Here is a 27,386-nt window from a genome sequence, read left to right as displayed (position 1 = left end):
ACCCACTTTTACAAGACAGAGCCAATGACAAAAAAAAAAAAGGGGGGGAAAGAGAGGCAGAAGGAAAAATGATGAAAATGACACAAGTGGAGGAGAGCTGGGGAGAGTTGAGGCAGAGAGGCACAATGAGAAGCGGAGACGCAGAAAGTGTGGGCAGGAGGAGAAGCAGGAGGAATGAGTGGAGGAGTGGTGAAGTAAAAGACAATGATAGAAGGTGTTAAGACAGAAAGAGAGAGAGAGGAAAAGGGGGAAACAGAAGGCACAGCCAGCGGAGCCTGGGAAGGAGGGGAGTGGGCTGAGCAGGAGGAGGAGGGAGGCTCTGCTTCTCTTAATAAAACGAGTGTATGTGAAAGGAGGTGCTGAAAACGTTAGACTGAACCGAGAGAGAGCTGTGTTACCAGAGATAGAGAGAGAGAGAGAGTAAAAGAGGAGGGGAGAGAGAGAGAGAGGGGCAAAGAATAGAAAGAGCATTGTGTTGCTGCTGAGAGAGAACCCATGTCTGCACAAAGAGGTAGGTGTACTGCTATGACTGGCTCACACACACACACACACACACACACACACACACAACACACACACACGGGAGCAGGAAGTCCTTCTGACCCAACAGAGGGATGAACCAGAAGTCCGTACAGTACATGTAAAGTGTCAGGTGAGTGTGTGTTCTCTTCAGACTGTGTGACTTGCTTCACTGCATGTAGCAGCTGTGTAACAGTGTGTGACTTTTCCATAACATGTGTGGAGTGTGCGGCAGAAGCAGGTGCCTCCATTGTGTGTGTTTGTACGTGTGTGTGTGTGTTGGTATGTTTTGCCTGTGGGATTCTATGTGATTATGTCGCTGAGGATACACACAGTGGCTCACTTTAACACTTTAAGATCATGTGAGGTTTATTGTAGTTTATCTGTAAAGAGCATGTGACTGATAGTCAGTGTGCAGTGTTATCTGATTTCTTGAATGCATTTGATAACAAGTACATCTGATCTTTGACCTATAATCTTACTGATGTACAAATGACTAGACAGATCATTTCTTTCAATAATATTTCCGGTACAGTATATGCAAAGAAAAATGCATTTAAGAGCAGACTTTGTGACATTGTTACTACCTATACTGTGTATTTTTAGAACAGCTATGTATCCGTGAATTGAAGAATGTTTATTCAATCTAACAACTGAAACAAAAGTTAAACTTGCTCACATTTGAGGACCAACAGCCAGAGGTCCAAAGGAAAAACAGTGTTGTTTTTCAAAACAGAATTTTGAGATGTATGTTTAAGTTTCCGCATATAATGTAGTTAAGGTATAATAATGTTTGTAGAGCTCCCTTTGAATAAATAACGTTTGTTAGAAATAGTTTCCCATATACTCTCCACACCTATTAGTCTGAAGTTCATAGAAAAGTGATGTGAAACGTCGGCTTCACCGACTTGCGCAAAAGCAGAAATGTCAGAGAACTGAAAGCACAACTGTTTGTTTGATGTTCAGGCAACTGAACCTTTCAAATGTATTTCCAATTTGTTTACTCCTAGAAAGGATTGTTGTTTGCTATTGAGGCAGTAGCGTACTCGAGAATGTTTGGAGAATCCCAAAGATGTACACACAAGTCAAATTTGTTTACGCGAAGTGGCTGATACCTTAACTGAACTTTCAGGATAAGAAACATGGCTCTCTGGTGAATTAATGGTCAGTTCACCAGATTTATTTGCAACCCAGACGGTTGAATTTTAGCTTTCAAAACAGATTCTATTTAACTCCAGCGATTCTTTTTACAAAGTTCATATTTGGTTGTGTTGACTGTCATGATTCAAAATACAAAACGTTCGGTGCTCGGGTAGATTAAAAGGTCAGTAACCAAAATTCAATGGTAAACTGACTTGTATGGCACTTTTCTAGTCATCTGACAACTCAGCACTTTTACATTACATGTCACATTCACACATTCACACATTCACACCACTTTCACACACTGATGGCAGAGGCTTCTATGGAAAGTGATCACTCTGATCATTCACACGCTGCTGCCGTTGCCGTGGGAGCAATCTGGGGTTCAGTGTCTTGCCCAAGGACACTTCAACATGTGGCTGTGGGTGCTGGGGATCAAACCCCCCAACCTGCTGTTGAGACACACGACCAGCTCCATCACTGAGCCTCAGCTGAAATCAAACTAAAACTGTTAAGAGAGACAAAACACTTTTGTTTTAGGTTGTCTGGAATTAAATTGACTTGACCCGTTAATATTACAACCATGTCTTTTGAGGCGTTCTTTTTGGGGGGTAATGGAAACATACTGGAATGAATGCCTATGTCTCTCTCTCTCTGTCTCTCTATTACATGAAAAAGCAAACCAGTCCATTAGAGAGAGCCTGATTATGTCTATATTATAGTTTAATATGTCTCTAAACGCTGCCTCGGGGTAGGTGTCAGATAAGGGATTTAACTGAATGTTTCCTAAAGAGCCTTTTTTTACATTTCTGCGCCACTCATTTATTGTGAGATTCGGGTTAAAATAAATATGGATGAGATTGTTTTAATTGGAAAACAATACTTAAAACACGTGCAAGACCGGGTGCTGGTGGCGCAGTGGTTAGTGCGCGCGCCCCATGTATGGAGGCTGTTGTCTCAAGCGGGCGGCCCGGGTTCGCCTCCCACCTGTGGCCTCCCTTCCGCATGTCATTCCCCACTCTCTCTCCCTGATTTCCGACTCTATCCACTGTCCTATCTCTCCATTAAAGGCACAAAAAGCCCAAAATAAATAAATAAAAAAAACATGTGCAAGACAAGCTCAGCGAAGAGATGAATTGCTCGCTTTTTCCACATGGGTTGCCAAATAGACACACCCAGAAAGTTCTTCAAAGGAGTTTTCAGGTCATTTAGGTGTCTATAGAGTGTTTAGACAATCCCACAAAAAGTGTATACAGAAGAGAAATGTGCTTATATTCTGTGATTCTATATCTTATCTACAGCTTCAAAGTAAGGCAACTGGCCCTCCATGGCGATGAAAGTAAACACAGAGTCAGCGCTGTGGGAGTGATGTTGTACATGTGGATAGGATTTCACTTCACTGAGGGATGTGCAAATTCTTAGAAAATGATCCAACGCTACCAATATTTTTTTTTCTCTTCTGAAGGTTAAGTAGACAAGACCACCCCAGGGGTCAGTGTCAGCGTGTCCTTTAGCTGAGGTCAGACTGGACTGAACACTTCCCTGTGGCAGCAGGAGATGCTTCCTCTCATTTATCATACAGCGCCGACAGAGCTTCCCTTTTTACAGGAAGCAGCAGACGATGCCCTTTCACAATAGTTAGAGCAAGAATATTTATAGAGCTGCTAAGTGTGTTGTCTCTCTCAACATTTAGAACAAACAAAAGGTTCCTGGTTAACTGGAAAAAAGTTGCAGCGAGAATTCCAGTGACAACTCAAGGACTCTATGTTCAGAAGCACAATGCATGTGTGTGTGTGTGTGTGTGTGTGTGTGTGTGTGTGTGTGTGTGAAACATGGATGTGTTTATTGGCACTAAATTGTTTTTTCATGTGTGTTCAGTTTCGAAGGAAAATAACACAATCCATTGACTCTAGCGAACATAATTGAACACAAGAATTCAATGTTCCCACACTTCAAATCCATCAATGTAAAGAGTTTTCTTTTCAAATTATGTCTTCTTCTATAATTGGAAAAATAGGTTTTGTGCTTTAGAGCATGCCTCTTGACTTTTAGCATATAAGCAACTCAATAGGCAATTACAACTTAGAGCTACTCGAGTGTTTCTGCATTTACCATTTTGACATTTCACAACACTTTTTGACCAACCCATTTTTTGCAACAGCTGATTTTGTAATTGTTTTGTAGCTCCAGGTATACCATGGAAACAGCTCATAATATTTCACATTAATAATAATGAAGTCTACTTTGTCACCATTTTTATTATTTCACCCTTTACCTTAGAATTAAGAACTTCAACTTTAAAACATTTTACATTTACTCTGCTTTCATTTCCGGATATTATCTTTAAAATCTGTATTTTTCCACTCATTTATTTAAAGGCTTCAAACAGCTGTTGTACAGGAAGGCGTGTTGTAGTGGCCCAATCTAGCCAAGTCTTGTATTTGCACCACAATGTTCATGTTTCCAAACACGGGCATATGACTTGTTAGAGTCTAACCACAAGAGCAGAACAACAAATGTAAGACCTGCCTTGCTCAGACGTTGTTTCCCCGTCTTCCTGTCATTACAAAACCACACAGTTGATGCCCAACTGTGTCACACTCATGTCTGAGTGTGAAAAAAAACAAGCCAAGCCAACAACAAGACGACTTAGTATGTGCTGATTCAAATCCTCTCCTCCTTCCTTAATTTCTTGTTCTTCCTCTCTTTTGTTTTTCCATCACTTTTTGTCAGGAGATTTATGGGCCCAGTTTCAAATCAGCAGGGGTGGCGACTCTGTTAGGTCATATCTCGTAAAATGTGAAACAGGAACAAGCTGGACTGCAACATATTGCCTGTAAAAACTCCAGAGCTGTGACAGTCTTTGTGCGCATACAGTAGGGCATGTTAGGGCCAATGTATGAGATGTGTAACTTGGACTTGTTAGACATTGATGTGTGTATCTATGTCTGTTTGTTTGAGTCCTTACATGCAGTGCCTTTGAAACTGTATTTGTAAAATTAGGTCATTTGCCTGGATTTATGTCTTAAATATACTTCTTTAGAATCAGGACAATGACAGGCTACCACAGCACTTGTTCATTCTGTGTATTTATGTCTTTAACTTTAAACAGTAGAGGTGTTTATAGTTGACTAATTTCCTGGTCGCTTAAACGGATAACAGTAAGAAAACACTTGAAAAAAAAAATTCAAAATTGAGCACAGTTTATTTTCAAATTGTCTGAAGGTAATTGATTTGATCTGGTTTGCTGGGTGTTGCTAACGATAATAATAATAATAATACATTTTATTTATAAGCGCCTTTCAAGGTACAACAGTAGCAGTGCTACCGCCACCCTGTGGTCCTGCCTGCAGGACTCTCACCTTATGTGTTAAAGGTTGCTACAGTCGATATATCAGTTTAACCTGACACAGCCTATGTACATTTTCTTATTATGGGAGGGGAGGGAAGTTTTTTGTTTTTTTTGCCTGACTTGGAGACAGGAAAAAGATACTGCCAAACCGCGCCGCTCCTACGAGATGCTACCCGTTCACTGTGCTTGTTTATACAGCCAGTCTATGGCTACAGCCCCGACTTATTTTGTTATGTTTTCCAAGAAATGACAACGAAAATACCGGGAACAATATCGACAAAAAAAAACCTTGTCATCCTTTGGACAGCTCCTGGAATATAGGTGGAGATCAAGGCAACACATAATGTATGTGATAATAAAAAAAAGTAACAATCAAATTTGACTTCATCAGATATTTAAATGTCAGACTACAAATAGGTCTGACGTAGATTTCATCATCAGTGAAGATTAAATAAGGGAGTTGGAAATGATTAGCCAGAGTCTGGATTTTAAAATACGACTGAGTTGAGTGAATGTCTGGCTTCATGACATGAAATTCCGAGTCCAATGAGTCCAATATGAGCAAAACAAATACAATGGCACTGACTCAGCATGTGGTGAGTTTTACGAATGAGTGCTGACTTAACATCACATTAGATCCATGCAGACTTTGTCTCTAATGACCAGAGGAAATCGTTTATAGAGGAATCTTTTAGCAGCACATGTCGGAATAAATAAAAAAAAATGGACTAAAACAAGTTGACAAGTGTGTGTGATATACAGTAAAGTAATGGATTGAATGTAGTGAGTGTGCGTTAGCCGTGATGTTATTTTTACATGTCAAAGTTGTTGGACAATGTTTTTGTAAGTTAATGAGTCGACTGCTGCTCATCTAAACAACACTTACTTAATTCCCTGCAGGCATTGCAACTTTATTAAACCTCGAGTTTCCCTCCAAAGTGCTTTTTCTTTAACCGTCCTTTCACCAGACCAGTAAAAGTCTGTTTGAGCTGGGCAAATGCTCCTTTTATTTACTTATCTTGCCAGAAATCTATTAAAATGCTTCAAACATTTGCATCAAACTCTTAAAAAAGGGCGAGACACCAAGTGATAGCAGAAGTTGTTTACCCTTCCTGTGCTCTCCTTGTCCTTTCGCTCTGTGTTTACTCCAGGCCTCACCTTACCTCTGCATTGATGTTTACACAGGGGTCCCAGTTGATGCAAGTGGGCTTGTGTGGTCTCAGAGTAGACATGTATAGGATATTGCATGCGTGCGTCTGCATTGATGTAAGTTTACGGCTGAGGTTTATCTAAGTTTTACAGACAGATAAACTTGTTCTGGGCTCTGAAATGAAATAAACGAACAAACAAAAAAGGCCAGGTCAGAGTTTGGACTGAATTAGTTTGGGGGTGTTTAAACAGTTGGGGTTAGGCATGTAGTTGTAATCATTAGGGAATGCATTTTGGTAATACAAATATTCACAAAGCAAGAGATGTAAAAAAAAGGTTGTTTGTGTGAGGCCTAAACACCTGTGTTCCAGTCCGTGCTGATGTTCCCTTATGAGCTGATGTTTTTAATTAACTGCTCAGGTAAGCCCTGTTTTCTGTCTCAGCATGTGTGTTTGTGACTGTGTGTCTGTTCAGCCAGCTGCCAACCAGCGACGTCATCACAGAGTGATTGCGCGTTATGCAACAATCTTTCCCTACTTTAATCTGAAAGCAAAAGAAAGGACTTTGACTGGAAACAGGATTTTTCTATCGTCTCGTTCTATTATCAAAACAGGTCTCAAAACTCAACAATGACTGGAAGGAAGGGTGAGGTTCAGATCAGTCCTGTGTGCCTTTAAAGCTCTTGCCACTTCCCACAGAGACTTTGATTGTCACCATAGTGAAGCTGGAGTTTGTTGTTGGAGCCAGCTGTCATTAACCGAGTCATTCATTAATGCCAAAGCTTGTTATTCACGATACAGGCGGACGCACTGCAGATGTTCTCATACATTTTAGATGTCGCAGACAAACCTTCGGAGTAATGTCACTATAAATCAAGGCATGCGAGAGAGTCGTAAAACAAGTAAACATATGTGGAAACCTCATGTGGTTTCATTCATGCTGCACTGTGGTCGCACGCCTTCGAAGACAGGTTTGATGAATCCCATAATCCCCCTGAAGCAACACACTGTAGTCTTGTATGATTAGACTCAGACAGTCATGCAGGCAAGGTCTGGTGGTTTAACCAAGACTGGAACTGTACGAGGCTTTGATCACGACAGTGCACTTTAATATAGAAGCTGTTTGTGTCTTGTACATTGTTTTGGCCTTTTTTTTTTTTTTTTTTCTTAAGACAACTTAAAGGAGCTTTCTTTCACAACGTACTTAAATAAATGATTTCCTAATTTTCCTAATTTTAAATTTAATAACAGACTGCCCCTGAAATCTTCCTGAGTTGCCTGTTCCATATGCACCTCACAGCAGGACAGGAGGTGGAGGGACTCTCGGGAGGCAGGACATGATGGGACGAAGCGGAAATGGCAGAAATTTGCTTTATATCAATTCTCCGTGTTATCTCAAAGAAGGAGAGATAAGAAGACACACAGCAGAACAGCGGACAAAGAGTATTAAGCCGCTTTACGCACGATGATCACAGCAATTGCTCATCGCTAAAACACATACGCTCGCAGTTAAGTTTCCTAAAAACTACCAGCTGCGTTCACACATGGGGTTATGGTCAGGGTGAAAAACATCATCCATTGAATGCAGCTCATCCCGAGACTTTTTGGGAAGTTTTCAGGAGTTTTATGTTTGTGTGAAAAAAACATGAGAGAATGTTTGAAAATATTTTAAATCATCAACAAATTGTAGAGCAGACTTTGACTATGCCTTCATTGTCTTCTGAGCTGGGATGCTCGGCTACAGGTGCTGAAGACAGTACATGATCAATAAGGTTGGATCATGCTCTGCTGGGTAAGCCACACATTGCCAGCATTTTTTCTTCTTCTACCCAAGCCTTGTTTTCTGTATTATATGTTCTTAGAAAAAGTGTATATGCAGAATGCTGACATCAAATGATCTACAATGGAGAAATATCGGCCGATACTATCGGCAAACAGATGTATCAGTCAACAACAAAAAACGTCAGGCTATTTAAATTGCGTAATTCTTGCTGTCGTCATAGAGGATCATACATGAAATGGAAACAAAAGCTGGAGCCAAAGTGGACGTGCGTTAACATGACCCTGAGACTTAAACCAAGAATGTTTTGTGGCTTGTTTGTTTAAATGTGGGGTGTCTCCACCTGACAGTAAGCCCCGGTTGTCTCTTTCCTGCGTTAGCCAAACTCCACCCAGACTGTACCATCGCTGACAAAGTAGAACAGAGAGCTGTGAACTGATATCCATAACAGCACTGAGAAACTTGAGGGTGACGTCACAAGTTTTTTGTAATTTTCTAGAGCTATCGGTGTTATCTTAAGGGATCCATGGGTAAAATGGGGTTTTATGGGGTTTTATATTTTGAATCATTAGTTTGAATATTTGATTTTGAGCTTGAGGAATTACTGAATGCTTCCTTTAACGATTTTATTCACACGTATTATTCATAAGCACCGTATAGCTGTACTTTCCAGTGACATATGCATGCAAGCTATTACAGAAACGACACAAAATTTAGGGGGAAAATGTGTTCTCATTTACTGAATGTTGAGGAAATGAATAGCCAGATTAGACAGAGTCCTGACAGACTGTATCTAGTTTAAACGCCCCGTAATGTTTTAAAGAGAGGAAAGTACAGCCATGGACTTTGACTGTTTCCTTAGAAGAAACACGGTCAAACAATTACAGGACACTTCTTGGCGGAGACGAGCGTGTATGTGAGATACTGTGCGGGTGTATCCTTACCGTTGGCTTCGACTCACACAGCTCCCTCCAGACTAGGAAAAGTTAGGGAGTGATACGTGATATAAATTTTGCATTGACAGTAAGTCTCCGGTGCATGTTTAAATATGTGTGATCTTGTATCTACATGCTTGCAGCAGGAGAGGGAAGTGACATAATGTAGCAGTGAATAGTGGGGCAAATTTGCATGCAAGACATGATTTTGACCAGCACACACAAATGCATGCGTGCACACACACACACACACACATACACACACACACACACAAACTCTCTACAGCAACCCCTTTTCTTCTAAAACACAGACGCACACACTGACCCAGAGAAAAGCAGGGGATTCCAATCCGTCACAGAGGTGACATCACAGCCTGCAAGTAATAAAAAAACGCCAAACAAGGGAGTCCCCACTTCCCCTCCCTCCTACACATCCCACAGAGAGAGGGAGAGAGAGAGGAAAAGAGAGAGGGAGAGGGAGAGAGTGCTGGGGCTCTCATTAGTTAACAGAGAGAAAAAGGAGAGTCCATTTTAAGGGGTCCACATGCACACAAAAGTTCACTGACACACGCACAAACGCACTCTAGTGTCTCCATAGAGACAGGCTCTGCTTCCCCAGCTTGGAGAGGAAATGCCAAACTCAGTGTTCCACTAGAAATACACACACACACACACACACACACACACACACACACACACACACACACATACACACACACACTCAGACACACACACAGCTCTTTTTTGAGCCTCTGTCCGGCCGGACGGAAAAACCTCTCATCTTATCACCCTGCTACCTCCTTCTGTCCATTCTTTCCTCTTTCTGTCCTTTGCAGATTTTCCTCTCCTCTCCTCTCCTTTCCACTTCCACTCTCCCCCCATTCCTCCCTCCCTCTCTCTCGCCCTCTCTCTCTCTCTCGCCCTCTCTCTCTCTCTGTCTCAGTCTCTTGCCCTCCCCTCTCAGTGGTAAGTTCATTGAAGTAGACAACAGAGGTAAGTACTCTCTTCCGCTCTGTGCTCGTTGCTTTAAGCTCGCTGTAACTTTCAGTCTCTGTGTGTTTTCCCACAGTAGACAAAGGTTAGGTTTACTATCACTGCTGCAGAAAAAACAGATGTGAGTGTATCTGTGTGTGTGTGTGTGTGTGTGTGTGTGTGTGTGTGTGTGTGTGTGTGTGTTGTTTGTGCATTACTGAAATGTGTACAGTACACTAAAGTCCGGTCTGTTTCTACAAGGTTTATGTGTGCCTCTGCAGGCTGTCATGTGCACCTAGACAGAGTCTGCCGTTTTTTACTTATCCTGGTTATATTCAAACAACCATGTGTGTTTAAGTGAGTGTGTTTGGATAGAGTTGGTATCTGTAAACGCCCTTTTTTGTCCTTTTATAAACACTGAATATGCAATCTGATGTATTGTATGTGTGTGTGCTTGTGTGCGCATGTGTATGTTTTGTTTAAATCCCTGGAGTAATCTCTGGAATTTCAATGAGTACTTAAGAAGAAATTGGAGCCAAACAAACAGTAGCATATTATATTGATTAAATAATTAAATCCTACCGATACCACAATGTGGTAATCAATATATATATATATATATATATATATATATATATATATATATCTGTTATCTAACACTGACACTCAAGCATTAATCAGAATTTAGGCCAGCATTCATCTTTTTGATTGAATCCAACCGCTCCTTTGTTATGTACACACTCATTTCCATAATAATGACTGTGAAGCCTGTTTCCTTTTTCATCATCTTCCAAAGAGGAAATCTTGTTGATCTTTCAGCATTAGCTAAGTACTTTGGTGGAATTCCCTCTCAAACGCGTGGCTAAAATAACAGCATCCCCCCTCGAGAATCAGTGAACAGCTTGGCTTGAGTTCAGACATTCCAAATCAGAAATCCATCTGTTGTCCTTGGTTACAAAACAACACAATTAAACTCTCTCTGCAACACCCCGGAGAGGGGTCATACATCAAAGAACACTAGCTGTGACATCACCCACATCTGGACGCAAGACGCACTAACACTCCCCCCTTTTTCCTCTTTTTTTTTCCCCCGGTATGTCCCCATCTTCCCCCTGTTTCGGCTCCGGCTACCCCTCTCACTTCTGCTTCCTGTCTGTCTCTTTTTCCCGCCCACGCTCTCAGAGATGAAAGAGAAGAACCCCTGGCACATGCCTGTGACCATCATCATCACTGTGATTGGTGTCATAGCGATTGTTGCCCTGGTGACGGTAGCAGTTTTGCAGAACAGGCCCCTCCCACAAAAGTACAAGGTATGGTAGAGGAATAATGTTAAACTGTTGTGGCCTGTTCACTTTGTCACAGTGGGATCTGTGTGCAAAGTCCACAGGCTAAATATGGTCTCTCATGTCAATACGGCCTCAACCTTTACGACTGGTTCAGGGAATTCACTACCAAATAAGGCCAGTGAGTGTTGATAAGAATTTTAAATCGCCAAGTTAGTCAAACGCAGGCCCAGTTTTCAGCTGAACAGAGTTTAAGGTGCTGTTTTATAAAGCAGTTAATCTATATTTTCTGGGGTCTTTTAAATCATTTCACTGAATGTTTACATTTTGAAGGGTTGTCTGATTTACATCCTCTAGCGCTGAACTGGTTTTCCCTCACTTCTGTCTCCTCTCCAGTATGGGATTGTGCTGGACGCTGGTTCCTCCCACACAGCTCTGTACATCTATGAGTGGCCAGCAGAGAAGGATAACAACACTGGAAGAGCTGAACAGAAGCATTCATGCAAAGTCAAAGGTAAACGGTGTAACACGCATCAAAAACTTAACCCACATGTTCACATGCACAACCACAGAAGTACTTAAATGTGATGCATACTTGTTCAAGTATTTAAGAAAAATGTCATTTGTGTGCACATATTTCCTCTCGCGGTAATTATTCTTATTCTTTTAAAAAACATATTGAAGAACAAACCTAAGCTGAAACTTACATATCTGTAAAAGTCTGAGGAATAAACTGCCCCTTTTCCAAAGGTGACAGAGTCGACTTATAATGAAACAAATAAAAGCAAAATACACTCACAATCAAGAAACTAGAAGTCTTTAAAAAAAAAATGTGGTATGTTTTCTTTGACCAAAACTATTAATCAATTCAAAAAGCCCTTTACAATCTACAGCTGGCGTTCTCACTGTGTGATAAGAGTAATACAGTCATAAGTAAAGTAATAAAGAGGCCTCGGGTTTGGCTTTCTTAAAGATTGTCCAAATGTTTTCAAGCTGTAAATGATAAGTTCTTCACACGAAGCTACCAGTCTTGTTTTTTTTTTGTTTTTTTACAGCAGTTAAGTGGCAAAGTGTTGCGTTGGATTGTCTTTACTGATGACTTGAGTTTGCAAATTAAAGTCTGGAAGTGGTTACACACATGCCAAATACATCCTAAAAACATTTAAAGCCAGATGTTTATGTAAATATAAAGAAACAGCCAGCTAGCAATTAGCTTCATATAGTTTATATTGCAGTATTTGCTTTTAAGTACATGAAGTGAGGACGTAACTGAGCCACATAAAAAAAAAAGAAACAGCACCTGTCAAACCACAGTACGTTTTTTGTGAAAAAAGTAGACAAACCATGTCCATGATTAAGATTTCAGTCCGGTTAGGCTTTTAAAAAAATCTTTGGACAAACCCTGATTAGTTTACCCCACTCTATGCAGAGTTAAGCTAATCAACTGCTGGATGTAGAATCATGTCACACAGGAGTGCATGTCATTCGCTCATCCTTTAAAATGGTGTTTGGGGAAGGTGCTTTATAACTAAGTATACACCCGGCAATCAATCAGTAACATAAGAGGCGCACAATATAAGCATCTATTGTCTTACCTTACACAGATCATTTAAAATGACACATCAGTAGCATCAGTGATCTGAGCTGTATTATTAAGTATTCACTGTCCTCCCTTCAAATATTAGGGATGTGGACACATTCATACGGGCACTTGCAAGGTTTATGTTCCTGTAACTCCAAACTACTCTTTTACAAAATATTCTTTTGTACACTAACACTGTAAGGCCATTAAAAACAACACCTTCTAAAAAATAAAACACACTGTCCCTGTCTTGTAGGCACACATTTGTAAAGTCAAGTTTGAATTTTCCTGAGACTAGCAGGAAATTCTAAACGCCTCAGCCTCAGGTCATCTTTTAAATGAAACAGCTGTTCCTGCAGAGCAATAAAAGCAGATTTCAACTCACAATTGAATATACACATCTATCAGACTTACTCCCTCTGTGAGATTCTCGTATGTTGATTTGATTCAAAAAACTGCTTTTTACCTATCAGAGCACAGTCTGTGTGTGCTGGCCTCTCTCTTCGTGTAATCTACTTTGCTTATCAAAGTTTAAAGTGGGGCACTTTCATAGCAGCAGACAGTGGATTCCCACGGATAATAGGATCAACATACTTCTCTGAGTGGGGTTTGCTTTAAAGCTGCAGTGCAGATGTTCTACTGAGCCACACTTTTTGTGACGCTTTATGTTTTTTGAGAAGTTTTCAGTTGTGCAACATATCAGATGAAGAAAGTCTTGACCTTATAGAGTCATTTATTTCTGCGATTTGAGTCAGAAACTAAAAAAACAGCAGACATTTCCTTTAACCCATGCAGGAAGAGTAAGTGAGAGGTTAAAACTGACACCAGAGTAGGTAGAAGGTGCATGTTCATGCTGGATATCTATTCAGGGCTACATCTGGCTATAATTTACCCTCTGGGAGTCTCAGACAAATTAAGTCAAGCACTTGCTTCAGGTGGAGTACATCAGACACGCTTACAGGAAGCCGATAACTTGATAACATCTCCACCAAATTTCCAACTCAACAGCGAACTTCTTTGCCCGCCAGATCACCTTCAATTCTCTGACTGTTTTCTGTACAGTCATTTTGGCTGAATTGCTTCTTCATCTTTTTTTTTTTTTTTTTTACATTTCGCAGGTCCAGGTATCTCCAGCTATGCCTCAGCTCCACTGAAAGCCGGGGAGTCTCTGAGAGCATGCATGCAGGAGGCGGAGCAGTGGGTCCCTGAAAGAAGACACCGCGAAACCCCTCTTTACCTGGGGGCCACTGCTGGAATGAGACTGTTAAAGTACGGCGCACGTTTACACCGACGTCCCCGTAGTAAAGCGCACATCTAATAACAAGCATTTCTTTTCTTGCTTACTCTCGACAGTGATATGTGTTTCCACTAGCAGCCAAAGTGCTGCTGTCTGTAGCCTTTTCTGTCCGCCTATTTTGTGATTTATCTCCACATGAACTAAACTGCCAGAGCAGCGAATACGTTACTGTCATATCCATTATATACGACACAGTCTGTCTATTATTTACGGGCCGCTGTATTGATTTGAATTATGGATGTGAATCACTCTAATGAATTTGTGTTGTGTGTGCAGTATGGAGAATAGCTCGGCGTCAGACAAGGTCTTCAGAGCTGTGGAGGGAGCCCTGCAAAAGGCCCCCTTCTCCTTTCAAGGAGCAAGAATACTGAGCGGACAGGAGGAGGGCGCCTTCGGCTGGGTCACAGTCAACTACTTGGATGACCGCCTTAAACAGGTACAAGCAACTTTGACCACTTTTGGATAGAGTCATCCAATACCAATGCCAGTATTGATATCTGTATCCGTATCAATACACATATCAGCTCAGTTGATACCACAGCTACATACTTCGAGGGGTTTAATGTTTTTTCTGCTATTTTTGAATGAAACACCAAAAGAGGAATGTGATCGCTGATCCTTGCAACGGAACGATATCGGCCTCTAATACAGCCTTAAATGGGCAGTAAACAAAACAACCCCAGTGAGGTGCTAGCAGAAAGTGGAACGTTAGTCAACGCTAACACTAACTGTTTTACCAACAATGTTATCTTTGTTGTATTTGTCAGTCTAGTATGGGAGGAGTATCAGCCAATACTCAAGTCAAGGCGTAATTGTAAAGGAGAGATTAGTATCAAGACCTTGCTTCTTTTAGATTCTGATTTAGGAATACATCAATACGTCAATTTGTTCCTGCTGTGCACTGAATTCAATGCCCTTTGTCCCTGCCGCAGGGTTTGGAAACCACAGGGGCCCTTGACCTTGGCGGGGCCTCCACTCAGATTAGCTTCATATCTGATCAATTTGACGGGTCAGAGTCACAGAGCAACTCCGTGACCTTCCGGCTCTATGGAAACGACTACAACCTTTACACCCACAGCTTCCTGTGTTACGGGAAAGACCAAGCATTGCGATTGACGCTGGCACACCAGACACAGGTAAATTCAGATATTTTTTCCATTTTAACTTTGACAGACTATTTAGATTAGATTTAGATCTAATACGAGGTCTGAGACATAATCATCATGAGAGATTTGATTCATTGAAACAATATTGACTTTACACCTAATTAGCTTCCTCTCTCTCTGGGACTTACACCTCTTTATCTCTCACTCTATCTCCTAGTCGGGTCCAACCTCAATATTAGATCCTTGTTTCAACCCTGGCTACACTTCAACAAAGAACTACTCAGCCCTCTATGACAGCCCCTGCGTGTCGAACAGGAAACCCCAAGGAGCACCTCAGTCGTTTATTCAAGAGGGGAAAGGAAACTTCCTACAATGCCAGGAAGTGGTCAAAAATGTCTTCAACTTTACCCACTGTAAATACAGCAAATGCTCCTTCAATGGGGTCTTCCAGCCGCTTCTGCAGGGGCCATTTGGGGTAATATGACATAGCTGTTGTTGTCTACTGTATGAACTACTATTTTTTGCTCTTTTCCGTCAATTTTTTACAACATTTTTGGAAAACTGTTAACTTGTCTAATGGAAATGAATTTTTATCTTGGGGATTTACTTTTAACCATGCATACAGACTGATGTTGTAATTTATATGCAACTTATTGCAAGCACAACTTCCTCTTTCCTTTGTTGAAACACTTTCTTGAAGCATTCAGTGTTGTTGTGATTTTTACACATATCCAGGGTTTGGTTCATAATGTTTAGCAGTAGTAAAACCATTCCCAATATTGTTTTCCTTCGATCAAAAATGTAGGATTTTCCTTTGTACAAGTTCCGTAGCTGATTGCAAAACACACAGGGTTGCCTTAAGGTAAGAGGCATGTGTCAAAAAGTGCAGTAAAAACCCTTATTGAGAACAAGAAGAATGCTACCACTGAAATCTAAAATAGTTCAGTAGAGTTCTTCTGATGTTCAATCAATCAATCAATCAACTTTTATTTGTATAGCGTCAACTCATAACAAGTGTTATCTCGAGACACTTTACAAGAAGCAGGTAAAATACCTTACTCTTTGTCTGTTAACATTACAAAAGAGCAGGTAAAAGACCTTACTTATTGTTATATTACAAAGACCCGGCCTATCCATCATGAGCACTTTAGCAAAGCAGCAAAAGTTACAGTGGTAAGAAAAAACTGATTTATTAAAAGGCAGAAATCTTTGGCCGGATCCCCGGCTCATGACGAAACAGTCTTCACAGGCCTAGACTTAGGCCTAAACTAAACTTACTGTTGATACCAGTATCGTTATTGCCTCTGATGGTGTCCAGAATGTAGTTAGTTTTCTTCAAGTTTATTTTCACCCTGGATTATAACCATTAAAAAGTACTTTTAATTCTTAACCCTTTCATTTAATATCTTATAATTGATCACTATATCTTTATTTTTTTACTCTTGCTTGTATAGGAGGGGTACTCTGTTTTGGTCAATTAACAAGTCTAGGTATTAGCAAGGAAAAGTGGTATCCAAAAATCTAAATGTAGTATGTCTCAAATGTCTTCATGGGAAAAAATGATAAATTCCAATAAGAGTCTAATTTGCAATACTGATAATGTTGTTCCTATAAGAACAAAATATGTTGCTAATCTTTGCATGATCTGAGTGAACTCACTGTTATTATATCCTAGTCTTACATCTACTTTCAAGCCACAGACAAATATAGTCTGAGTCAGGGAGGTCAGCAAAAGCCTTCTGCGTCAAACTGTTAGAACAAAGTATCATTTATTTATAAACTGATTTCCTCATATGCTTAGTATACTGGACAAGCTAATGTCTTTTCGACTCATCCTTTCCTCTCCTCTTCTCTCTCTGTAGGCTTTCTCCGCTTACTACTTTGTGATGAACTTCCTCAACCTGACAGACACAACCATCCCTCTGGAAACTGTCAAGCAAAAGCTAGCAAGCTACTGTGCTACTCCTTGGAGTCAGGTCAGCGCATATAGGACATTTAAAACATTTTTTTTTTTAAAAACACTTCAGCCAGATCTATCTACTTTCCTGTCTTTCCCATGTCCTGCAGTCTGCCAGTACTTTACATTAACTTTATCGCTGCATGTTCCTGAACAGATAATGCAGCAGCATCTCGGCATTAATGTGAAGTATCTGGCTGAGTACTGTTTCTCTGGCACGTACATCCTCACTCTGCTCACAGAAGGATACAACTTCACCTCAGAGAGCTACTCGGATATTAAATTCATCAAAAAGGTCAGTAGATCACTGTCCACTCCTTTCCTGTCTAAAACACCCAATAGCCCAGACTTCCTGATTTCAATCATATCATTTTGGTTTAGTTCGAAGCATGTAATCTGATTTGACAAGAGGCACTCAATGAGTGTGGATAGTGTACAACAGCACCAGGACTTTTAATTACAGTATCACCCTGCTTAGGTTTTCAGAATCAGGTAAATTTACATTTCAGCAAGCATACGGTTTTTGTCTACATCTATTGATCTCTGAGTCCGCCAAAGAAGTGGTAAACAGGATGTTTTTTCAGTGTTTGCATTTAATTTGCTCTGAAAGAAGTTGTGCAGGTGGCTGTGTTGGGGGAGCCAAATGGATGATGAACAAAAAATAATTCATTGCCATTTTGTGATTTTTTTTTTTTTTTTTCACTATTTGCAACCTTTAAAACCTGCTGGGTTAAAGGAATGCCACACTGGAGATTGCACTGCTGTGCTGAATATAAGCAAGGCTATGATTATCCTCGTCTGAATTACAGACGGTCTGAAATTAAGTACAACAATCCCTCCTGTGTGATATTGTTTAATAAATCACATTCATATGTTCTACTTCTAACTTTGTGATGACCTGCTTGAGATACAAAAGTCTGATAAGCTGTGAGGTTTATTGCTTAAGGTTGACTGTCTCTGATACTTAGCCTCGGCATTTTTTTGTCCAACTACTGATATCCTGGGTGACCACCCAGCACTTAAAACACATACTTTAACAGCATCTCCAGCCGCTGCAAAGATTGTAATGGATTGCCCAACTAAAGCACAAACTACATTATCCATCAATACTGTCTCAGTCTAGAAAACCTTTAAGCAATCTTATCAGTAAAAATCAAAGAATTCCAAGACACCTGATACACATTTCCTCAGTTTGGTCGAAGACACGGGTTGAGGAATTGAGCGTTAAAGTAAATGGTAATGTGGTTATTCCTTTCAGAAAAGACAGTGTTTTTTGAGCTTCTGGAGAATCCAAACAGCTACAATGATGCTGCTGATGGACCGCCATCAAACAAATGTTGGTTTCCTGCTTTAAAATCAAGACAAAGTGGCACATACAACTTTTCAAAACTATCTGCCAATGTCTTAAAACGCACCAAAAGCATCATTCACATACCAACTGTCTAACACTACTGTATATGCCTTAAGAACATTTAGCAAGATATGACCAGATTTATTCCAATAATTGTTGCAATCAATCAATTCCAATCTTAGCTGTAACTTGATTACACTGAGTAAAAAGGATTCCTTCATTGGGATTTTCCAAAGTAGAAAAGGCAGTTTGCAATCTGCCTCCTCTCCACTGACTCAACATCGCACCATTTTTCTTTCACAAGGAGGAGCCAGGAAATAGGACCACCATCCATGTGATTAATGTTCAACCTTTACTTCCTCCTAGACACAGCGGCCCCACAAATATATCATCAGCGTGGGGAAATAAATGAACTCTATCTATGGATAGCAATGCTCGACATGCAAGCCAAGTAATTCCATGTTACTGAAAACTAGGAAGAATTGCAATTAACAACAGAAGTGTGCCTTAATAATGGTATTAAACAATATAAACACCTAGGTTTAGATTTTTTATTTAAAATCTTCCCTTACTCCTTACACCCCCAACAATGATGAATGATATTGACTACTCATTTTTTCTAATTTCCACAAGATAGCAGCAAAAATAACCAATATTATCTGCTGCTAGAGATCTGTTAGTGCAGTGAGACGAAATTAGGGGGAAATTAGACCAACAAAAATGGCAACAACATTGTGGGAAAATATCACGAGGCCACTTCAGTATAGTCCGACATATCTGTAGTAGTAGCCTAACTTAACCAATGTAAATAAACATTGGAAATTATGTCAGCAATCCCATTAAATTATAGCCTATTCAACATATGTGAAGTTGCATGCAAGAGCATCCCCAATTGTTTTAGAGTAGGCCTAATTATATATCTAATTACTTAAAGCTTAATGAAAGTTTCAGCAAGCATCAATACCTAATTTAAGGCAGTACAGGCAAAGCTAGTTTACAGGCACATCTGACATTAAATACTGCTAGCATTGATTGACAGCTCTGTAGCAATGGACTTACCTGTAGTAGCCTGTAGCTTGTCCATGGGCGGTTCTAGGCAAGGGCCAACAGGGGCCAGTGCCCCTGTCACACTGAGCTTGGTCCCCCCTGTGGCGACCCCTCCAAAAGGAAGAGCCCCCCTATTAACACATACATAGTATTTGACTCAACAACCAGACTCACAATCTAGCATTAAATACTCTTACTGAAACAAATATAAATCATGGTATTTTATGATGTGTGCTATTATTTGGCATAATAAATATATTTATTTTAAAGCGATCATCTTTGTCTATTTTTCACCTGGGTTTAATGTTCCCCTCTTACAAAACAAATGGCCCCAGTTGAGCCCCCTCAGTAAAAGTGGTCTAGAACCGCCACTGAGCTTGTCTCTGGGCACACTGATAGAGGAGTTTTTTGTGATGAATAGCAATAAAAGTCCTTTAGGTAACACTGTGAAACTTCACTTTTTATGAGCGGGCTCATAATCTAAACACAGGAAGTCTTCCGGAGCGGCGGTGTCCAGGTGAATATCATCGGAGAAGGCTAGCTTTTTCCGGTTGTAAAAGCCGCGCTTGAACGTCATTGGACTCTCTTGGTTGGTTGCTGAGGGCTGTTGTTAGGCTTGTGACGGTGTCTTTGGAGGGTCAAAAGTAGTCAAGTAAACGTTGAAAAGTATCTTTATCTAACAGTGGAAGTAGGCCTGTATGGGGTATCATATGTCAATACAGTGGGGGTGAAGCATTCTGAATTGGACTATAAAAAACGAGTAAGGCCTATAATAATCCTCCTACAACTTAATTAATTAATTAAATCAATTAAAAAGTCATACTCCAACTTTAGACTGTACTGGTCTGGCATTTACTCTGTATTTTTTTTTTCTACCCGTGCTTGTGTGCAGATAAAAGGCAGTGATGCAGGCTGGACTCTGGGCTACATGTTAAATCTGACCAACATGATTCCAGCTGAGGCTCCTGACTCCCCTCCTCTACCCCACGCCGGCTACGTCTCTATAGTCACCATTATGGCAATACTGCTCTTGATCCTCTTCATCATTAGTCTGCGTCCTCTATGGCCCCGCTGCTCCACACAACCCCAGATCGTATAAACACACAGATATATATATATATATAGGTTAAGTTGAGAAGGCGAATATATCTGAGAGCCTGTTAGTGTGAAGGTGACGGCTTTACTCCCAATTTGTGAAACAATAGACGACTGTACACTTTCCAGCCTCTGTGGGGAGGTCAAAGGTCGAAAGTCTGCTGCACAACAACAGTCCCATAGCTCATGTGGATTCAAGGACATTTCAGAAGGACAAAAACTATCTCTCTCAGGGGAGTGAGTTCTGCTTCTCTGGTTGAAGGACATTCTCTGTGTTTGTGTGTATGTGTGAGTCTGAACGTGTGAATGTGAACGCCTGCTTGATTGTGTGTACCCACATCAGTCTGCATGTTGGTGTCTTGAATTACGATGTGAATATGTTAATGTATAAATAAAATAACCCAAGTTTATATAAAAGTTTGATATGCTTGTCATGCGTATATTTTTTAGGAAATACAATCAGGTGTCTGAAGTTTAATGTTGCATGATTTGATTGCACTTTATTCAGAGAGTTGACTTGATTTAATTACAATTACTATAATAAAGTTCTGATTTTTATAAATACCTTAAAATATACAAAACAAAAAATATATATTTGGAAGACATACCTTGAATTTGCACCTAGTTTTTAAGATGTTTTTGCTCGCTATCTACAAAATCCTGACATAAAACAAACACTTTATACAGCACAATCCGCTTAACACTCCTGTCACTGGGACAGCTCTGCCAAAATGTAGCCTAATGAAAAGTGCAACATGTAACAGCATGTTCCCTCACCTTCAGGTGTAACAATAACATGTTATTGCAGTGTAATTATTGAAGGAAAAACAAAATCCTTTAAGAAGCATGAGAGATTAATTTTACCAATGAATCCCACGTAATCTATCTTTTCAGAATAGAAAATGAAAGTGCTGCCCTCTAGTGGAAGATGTGTAAATATTGCACTATGATTATCCCAATGCCTAACATTCAGATGCCAGTGTATCAGCTAAACAGCCCTGAATGAAACCCTAAGTTTATGAAGGTTATAATGTCCTAATGTTATTGTAAAAGGTGAAGTTTTTGTCTGAATTGAATTGGAGGTTTGATTCAACTGTATAGTCAGAATGACACCTAACACACACCTTTCTATTACTTTTGTCTCAGAAGTTCTTATCAATGATAATAGAATAAATAAAATAAATTAGGGGTGAGACAAAATATTGATCAGCAATATGGCTCGTGATACAATTATAGAATCACTGGTGATACCACAGATACCAATATTTTTGATGAATTACAAAAAGAAACAGTGTTCTTATCAGATTTCCCTGGAAATTTGACCCACCACTTCTCACAATGGCGCTTGACACCCATTTGATAACATGAATGGGGGTTACGCAAACATAATCTATTGGCTAAAGAAGAAGTTGACAGCAGGATAAAAGAAGATGAAGAAGAAGAAGAAAAGTTTCAGACAATAGTGAAAGTTAAGAGGATGAAGTGTGTTAGGCAGTGAAACTGACAGCAAATTAAAGTGAATAAATACATCAATCCTGCTCTTGACCTTCGTGAGGGGCATTTCATATTTTCAGCAAGTCAAATATTGTGATGTCATTATATGATCGTCCACATATTCATTGCAAAGTTCTTGTATCATGATGTTATAGTCATCACTTGCTATGTATCGTGTATTGTATCGTATCGCATTGTGTGTAACCCCCAGCGCATCGCTTAATATCTCTTTATGGTCAGATACAAACACTACAAGAACCGCAGCAAATTAATTATACAGTTGAATCACCACCTGTGTAAAAAAAAAAAAAACATCTTTTCCTCATGTTTGAGGCTTCTTGGTTGCGATGAGGCCTACCTTCTAGAATAAACTGAGTGTATTTCAACATTTAGGATAATAAGGTCAATAACCATCTGTCGCAACCAGGAAGAGAATAATGTTTATTTCTGCATCGTTTGATCTTCATCGTGGAATCCTTGCACGTTATGTGCAACAGACCAACAAATAGTGAGCCTAATTCTCCTGGTACCACTCTCCTACTTCCAAGGAGGCAAATTTCCCATGCAAATACCCCGGTCGATTATATAATATGCATAGAGCGGGTGTGAAATCATCCAGGAGCAGACTGTGCCGCCTTGGGATTACAACGCCGAGTCGTTGGCAGGAAGAGGAACCTTGTGAGGTTTCCCTCCGTTCGAGGGCCCAGCCCTTCCTCTGTGTCACAGATCTAGGTCTTATCTACAGGGAATAACACAACAGGGGGAGAACAAGAAAACAAAGCCATCCTGATCCTGATAGTCTGTGGGTGGTTCCTGCTTTTAAGCCAAAGATGCCTGTTGGTGTTGGCACTGGAGAAAAGGAATCTATTTCAAACTGATTAAGTGACTCAGATTTAATGCAGATAAACAAAAATTGTGCTCAGGCTCCTAATATACTCATATATACACTTTAAGGCGGCGGTATGTCTTTAGCAGTCACGAAGGAAGCAAAATGCGAAATCCACTCAAGGAAATCCGTCACCTCAGTTTTCCATTAGAGGGAGACCCTAATGCTTGGGTGTAAGGTGTTGATTTGCTATCCTCCCGTAGAGAAGCAGCCTGGTCCGACACAGACGGGATGACAGGTACGTGATCCGACGTATCGGTCAGCTCGTCACTCAAGTGGTCCCTGCTGATGATGTTGGTGGTCTCAGAGTCCAGCTCCCGAACGGTTTCCTTGCAGAACCTCTGTCTGAGACGCTTCATCTGAGGAAGCTCACAGCACGTCTCCAGAACGACCAGGACACACACCAGGCCCAGCAGCAGGTAGACTGGGAAAGCAAATAGCACGTATTACACACAATGGCAGCATGACTAAACAAAGACCAGGGCAGGGTGACTGGTTTAATCAAGGATTGGTCAGTGTGTAAAGGGTGGAGTGGCCAAGAGTTGTTGCTTTGTTTAACCTTGCCATTTAGAAAAACAAAAACATGACGATCCTGTAGGAGCACATTATTAATACTCAATGGGAAAAAAAGTTGTCTCTTAGTTGGCCCAACACTTTGATGCAGACCAGAGTATCTTACCAGCTAATAGATGAAGTGCCTTTAAATAATGAACAGCTTCCAAGATGCCCAGACTGTTTTCTGTTGGACAATTTGAAATATCATACTTAAGCTTATAACCAAATACCTGCAAAGCGGACATTCCCCTCAGCCTCGTCTGTACTTTGTTTTAGTACAAAGAAACAAATGTAAGAATGTTTGAACATCACTACGTCCGCTCTGTCTTCGTGAGCTTGCGAGCCTCATGATCGTAATTCGGCTTTTCCACTCTGCCTATATCGCTGTGTGTCAATTAAACTAAGCAGGTGACTTCCTGGGCTCTCCAGTAAATGTCTACATTTCAACACGAACACGAAGACGCACTCGGGAAAACACTGAAACATGATCAACCCCCGAGCTCAAAACCCAAAATGGACAGAAATCAGTGGCAGTTAAAACGTGTAAATGTAAACAGTTTATCAGCACTTCTGCATTATGTTGTGCTTCATTAAATCAGCTATTTAACGTGCTGGCATCAAGTGAGCCGAGTAATCGCTTGAGGCAAAGCTATGTTCCCCCCACATAATTCCCCCCACATTGTGGAATCTTATGCGTCTCTGTGTATTTGAACATAGTCAACTTGAGTGTTTCCTGACATGACTTCTAACTACAAAGTTCATTTGGATACAGCAAAAAAGTACAGCCTCAAAAAGCTTCAACAATGACCTTGCTATTCCTTGCTAAATAGCAGATTATTTTCACCTTCTCATAAATAATTGAGTTGAGAAAATGGCAAGAAGTCCTTGGTTGAACCACTGCTCAATATGATGAGAAAAAGAACTCTCAAAACCATTTCTAAACCGTTTCTATCGAGTGCAATCAAAACTTTTAGAACTACAAATCTGTTCAGTAGCCTTAGCCAGCAGTATCTTCATCCTTCCACCCACCTGTAATTGATAGCCTGTAGAGTTGTGGATGTGGGTTGTCGTCTTTACTGTGCGTCTCTCCGGGAACATAATCCCCAAGGCCGATGGTTGTCAGAGAGATAAAACAGAAATATAGAGACTCCAGAAAGTCCCAGTCCTTTTCCAGGCTGTAAAATATCCAGGCAGGGATGATTAGGAGCAGCAGGGTCATGATGAGGGCCAAGCAGGTGGCGTGTATGGCGGCTAGCTTGGGCTTAGACATGGCCCATCGACGATGAAAGTAGTCCACTGGACGTCGAGTCACCAGGACCATGATCCTCTGCACCACAACAGTGAGGAAGAAGAGGGTGACGGGAATACCCAAGAGGGCGTAGAAGATGCAGAAGGCCTTCCCTTCATCTGAGAGAGGAACAGTGTGGCCATAACCTGAAAATACAGAAAAAAACATGTAGTACAGTCTGAGTTCACTATATTAATACAGCTGCTATGTTCCTGTCTCATAAAGCCGATGCAGCTCAAATGCTGGAAGCTTCACTGCTGGTATAATGTTGTACTGCTTTTGTTGTAGTTGTGTATACATTACGTATATTTTTGTACACATATGCGTGAAACCTGTCTAATGTCTACACTCTGATTCATTCCAGGTTCCTGTAGCATGGCAGGTTTTTTTTTTTTCCATGCTTAAAGTCTAATTTGCTCCACTCTGATGTCCACACCCACGGATGGGACTCTGTGGTTTTGAAATATGAATAACACCTGAACCTGTTTTTTTTTTTTTTTTTTTTTTATAAAGCAGCTGATGCAGAGCACAGTCTGGCTCTAAATAGCCATTAGGCGTCAGAGCTCCCGTAGGTGCAGTCACACGAGCCTCCATCAGCGGTGATTGTCTTGCCCCAATGTACAAGGCATCTTTTGGCCGCTCTGCTTTCTCTGCAAAGGGGGCAAAACTTTGGAACTCTCTGCACCACTGGCATAAAATCAGAGAGCAACAGGAATGCTTTTAACAGAGGACTCAAACAATGGCTAAAATCAAAACAACAGTGCTCACACGAATAGCTTCTGACTGGTGTATTGTTTGATCATGCTGCCCTTTTGCTCTACGGTTCTATTTATTTATTCTCCCATTATTGTTTTCTCTGTTTTATCGCTTTTTCTCCCTATCTTAATTGTTTTCTTTTCAAAAAGCCTCCCGTGGACAGGTGTTGAGAACTAGCATGCTTGCTAAAACACTTAAACAATGCATCTGGTTCGGTCCAATGTATCTGTGATGTCCATGCCAAATAAAGTCTATTATTATTATAAATGCTGTGTTGTTTACAGCAAATAAATAAGTAGGCTGTATATTTGGGTGACATAGTGTTTTGAGTCTTTGTGCATCATATCTTTTGTAGTTTTTTGTTTTTTTTAAACTCAGCACCAACTTTGCATAGCACATAGATTAAAATGAACAAATCTTGTGCTGCATACTTTTGTTGGATAAATATTCTGTACCATTTTTGAGATATCATTTTGTTTCTGAAACAAAATTCTTCAAACAAATTCTTCTTCCAGTTCATGTCTGTAAAATGAGATGAGTTCCAAGCATAGACTGTTCCAAGAGATGTTTTTTTTTTTTTTTTCTGTCATTGACCATCTTCAAAACACAGCTTTAAGCTTCACTGTGCATGACGTCAGAAGAAAATGACAGCTGTGTGTGTGTATATGTGGACAATTACAGGGCTATAATAAGAGGTGCGGTTCCTCCCCTGGAGCCACTTTGCTGCAGTGAATCTCTACACACAGAATAATAATTATGTAGGCTAAAAGGAGAAAAAAAAACAGATGCTCATTAGAAAGCAGCGTGTCTTCATGTGAAAACACAAATCAGATCCGATTCATACTCAATCTTAAATCTATCAATAAATAATAAGCATAATGAATTATAGATACAGTTTTAGTCCTGCCCTTCACAACCTGACTGAAGGATGAAGGAATGTGGGGATTTTATTTTATTTAGTAGGTTAAACTGCTCTATTTGTTAATGTATCTTCAAGGGCGTCAATTCTCATTAAAGCATTATAATTCCCCTCTCCAAACTTGCTTCTATTTCCCAAATAACTAGATGTCAAACGTCTACGCTTACGTGTTCTTTGATACTATGTTTGATTTAAATTCGTAGGCTTCTTGACTTATGGGGGGAAAACTATCAATTCAAATTCAGACAGGGATCATCCACAGCTCACACTTTGTGGGCACACCTGTGTCCCGGGCCTCACCTGTCGTGGTCACCACGGTGCTGGTGAAGAACAGTGAAGAGATAAAGTCCCAGTTATGGTTGCTGTTGTTACCCAGCACGGACACTCCATAGTTACTGGCCTCCAGTGCGCGGGCCAGCAGCTCGTCGAGGCGCTCGTCGGATACACAGGGGTTGCTGCTCAGGAAGTCCTGCCGGGCCTCTACCAGTTCCCGGCGAAGTTCACGCTCGTACGGCAGCTCGATGGCCGAGAAAATCGCTGCGCCGACAATGAGATAAAGGATATACCCAAAAACCAGGAGCGCAAAATGCAGCGCCGAATAGTTTCTCTCCACAAATCGAGAGAAACAACCCGTGGAACAAACGCGAGACATCCTTCAAGTTAAAGACAAAACGTGATATACTAAACTAGTTCAAAAGAAAGTTGTTCCCTGCTGTAGATGGACTTGTCTTCCTCATTCTCCACATCTCAATGGAAGCAGGCACTGGTGACGTCAGTCCCTCACCGAGCCAGGTAGAGTGTGTGTGTGCGTGTGTGTGTGTGTGTGTGTGTGTGTGTGTGCGTGTGTGTGTGTGTGTGTGTGTGTGTGTGTGTGTGCGTGTGTGTGCGTGTGTGTGTGTGTGTGTGTGTGTGTGTGTGCGC

The 27,386-nt window shown here is 40.7% G+C and overlaps 2 protein-coding genes across 4 annotated transcripts; one reads left to right on the top strand and one right to left on the bottom strand.

The window, feature by feature from the left end:
- The first annotated feature begins 354 nt into the window (after window positions 1-354).
- On the top strand, window positions 355-20,990 carry entpd1 (ectonucleoside triphosphate diphosphohydrolase 1). Of its 3 annotated transcripts, none has more exons than XM_061028678.1 (10): window positions 355-511; window positions 11,032-11,159; window positions 11,529-11,646; window positions 13,833-13,983; window positions 14,288-14,447; window positions 14,944-15,147; window positions 15,335-15,592; window positions 16,980-17,093; window positions 17,232-17,369; window positions 20,365-20,990. In XM_061028678.1, the coding sequence occupies exons 1-10, from the start codon at window positions 496-498 to the stop codon at window positions 20,569-20,571; spliced, it is 1,494 nt and encodes a 497-aa protein (XP_060884661.1). In that variant the 5' UTR covers window positions 355-495; the 3' UTR covers window positions 20,572-20,990. The 3 variants fall into 3 exon arrangements, with proteins under 3 accessions (XP_060884661.1, XP_060884663.1, XP_060884662.1); XM_061028680.1 differs by having other exon boundaries at window positions 505-652; XM_061028679.1 differs by lacking the exon at window positions 355-511 and adding an exon at window positions 9,604-9,870.
- Window positions 20,991-22,108: 1,118 nt separating this feature from the next.
- Window positions 22,109-27,223, bottom strand: LOC132955716 (potassium channel subfamily K member 1-like). Its single transcript, XM_061028681.1, has 3 exons — window positions 26,766-27,223; window positions 24,532-24,936; window positions 22,109-23,371 (listed from the first exon to the last, which is right to left on the bottom strand). The coding sequence occupies exons 1-3, from the start codon at window positions 27,115-27,117 to the stop codon at window positions 23,079-23,081; spliced, it is 1,050 nt and encodes a 349-aa protein (XP_060884664.1). The 5' UTR covers window positions 27,118-27,223; the 3' UTR covers window positions 22,109-23,078.
- Between the last annotated feature and the right edge of the window lie 163 nt (window positions 27,224-27,386).

The sequence above is a fragment of the Labrus mixtus genome, chromosome 21 (assembly GCF_963584025.1).
Source record: "Labrus mixtus chromosome 21, fLabMix1.1, whole genome shotgun sequence".
Taxonomy (NCBI): Eukaryota; Metazoa; Chordata; class Actinopteri; order Labriformes; family Labridae; genus Labrus; species Labrus mixtus.
The sequence above is the reverse complement of the archived record's forward strand: the minus strand, read 5'-3'. Positions and strand labels throughout refer to the sequence as shown.

What these genes read in the sequence shown, in the direction of transcription:
- entpd1 (XM_061028678.1), top strand. An exon ending in TTCTGCAGGGGCCATTTGGG is followed by an intron (nt 15,593 to 16,979) that starts GTAATATGACAT and finishes CTCTCTCTGTAG; the next exon opens with GCTTTCTCCGCTTACTACTT. An exon ending in ATATTAAATTCATCAAAAAG is followed by an intron (nt 17,370 to 20,364) that starts GTCAGTAGATCA and finishes GCTTGTGTGCAG; the next exon opens with ATAAAAGGCAGTGATGCAGG.
- LOC132955716 (XM_061028681.1), bottom strand. Translation starts at nt 27,117, where the DNA reads ATGTCTCGCGTTTGTTCCACGGGTTGTTTCTCTCGATTTGTGGAGAGA. An exon ending in CACCGTGGTGACCACGACAG is followed by an intron (nt 24,937 to 26,765) that starts GTGAGGCCCGGG and finishes CTGTATTTTCAG; the next exon opens with GTTATGGCCACACTGTTCCT. An exon ending in CTACAGGCTATCAATTACAG is followed by an intron (nt 23,372 to 24,531) that starts GTGGGTGGAAGG and finishes TTGCTTTCCCAG; the next exon opens with TCTACCTGCTGCTGGGCCTG.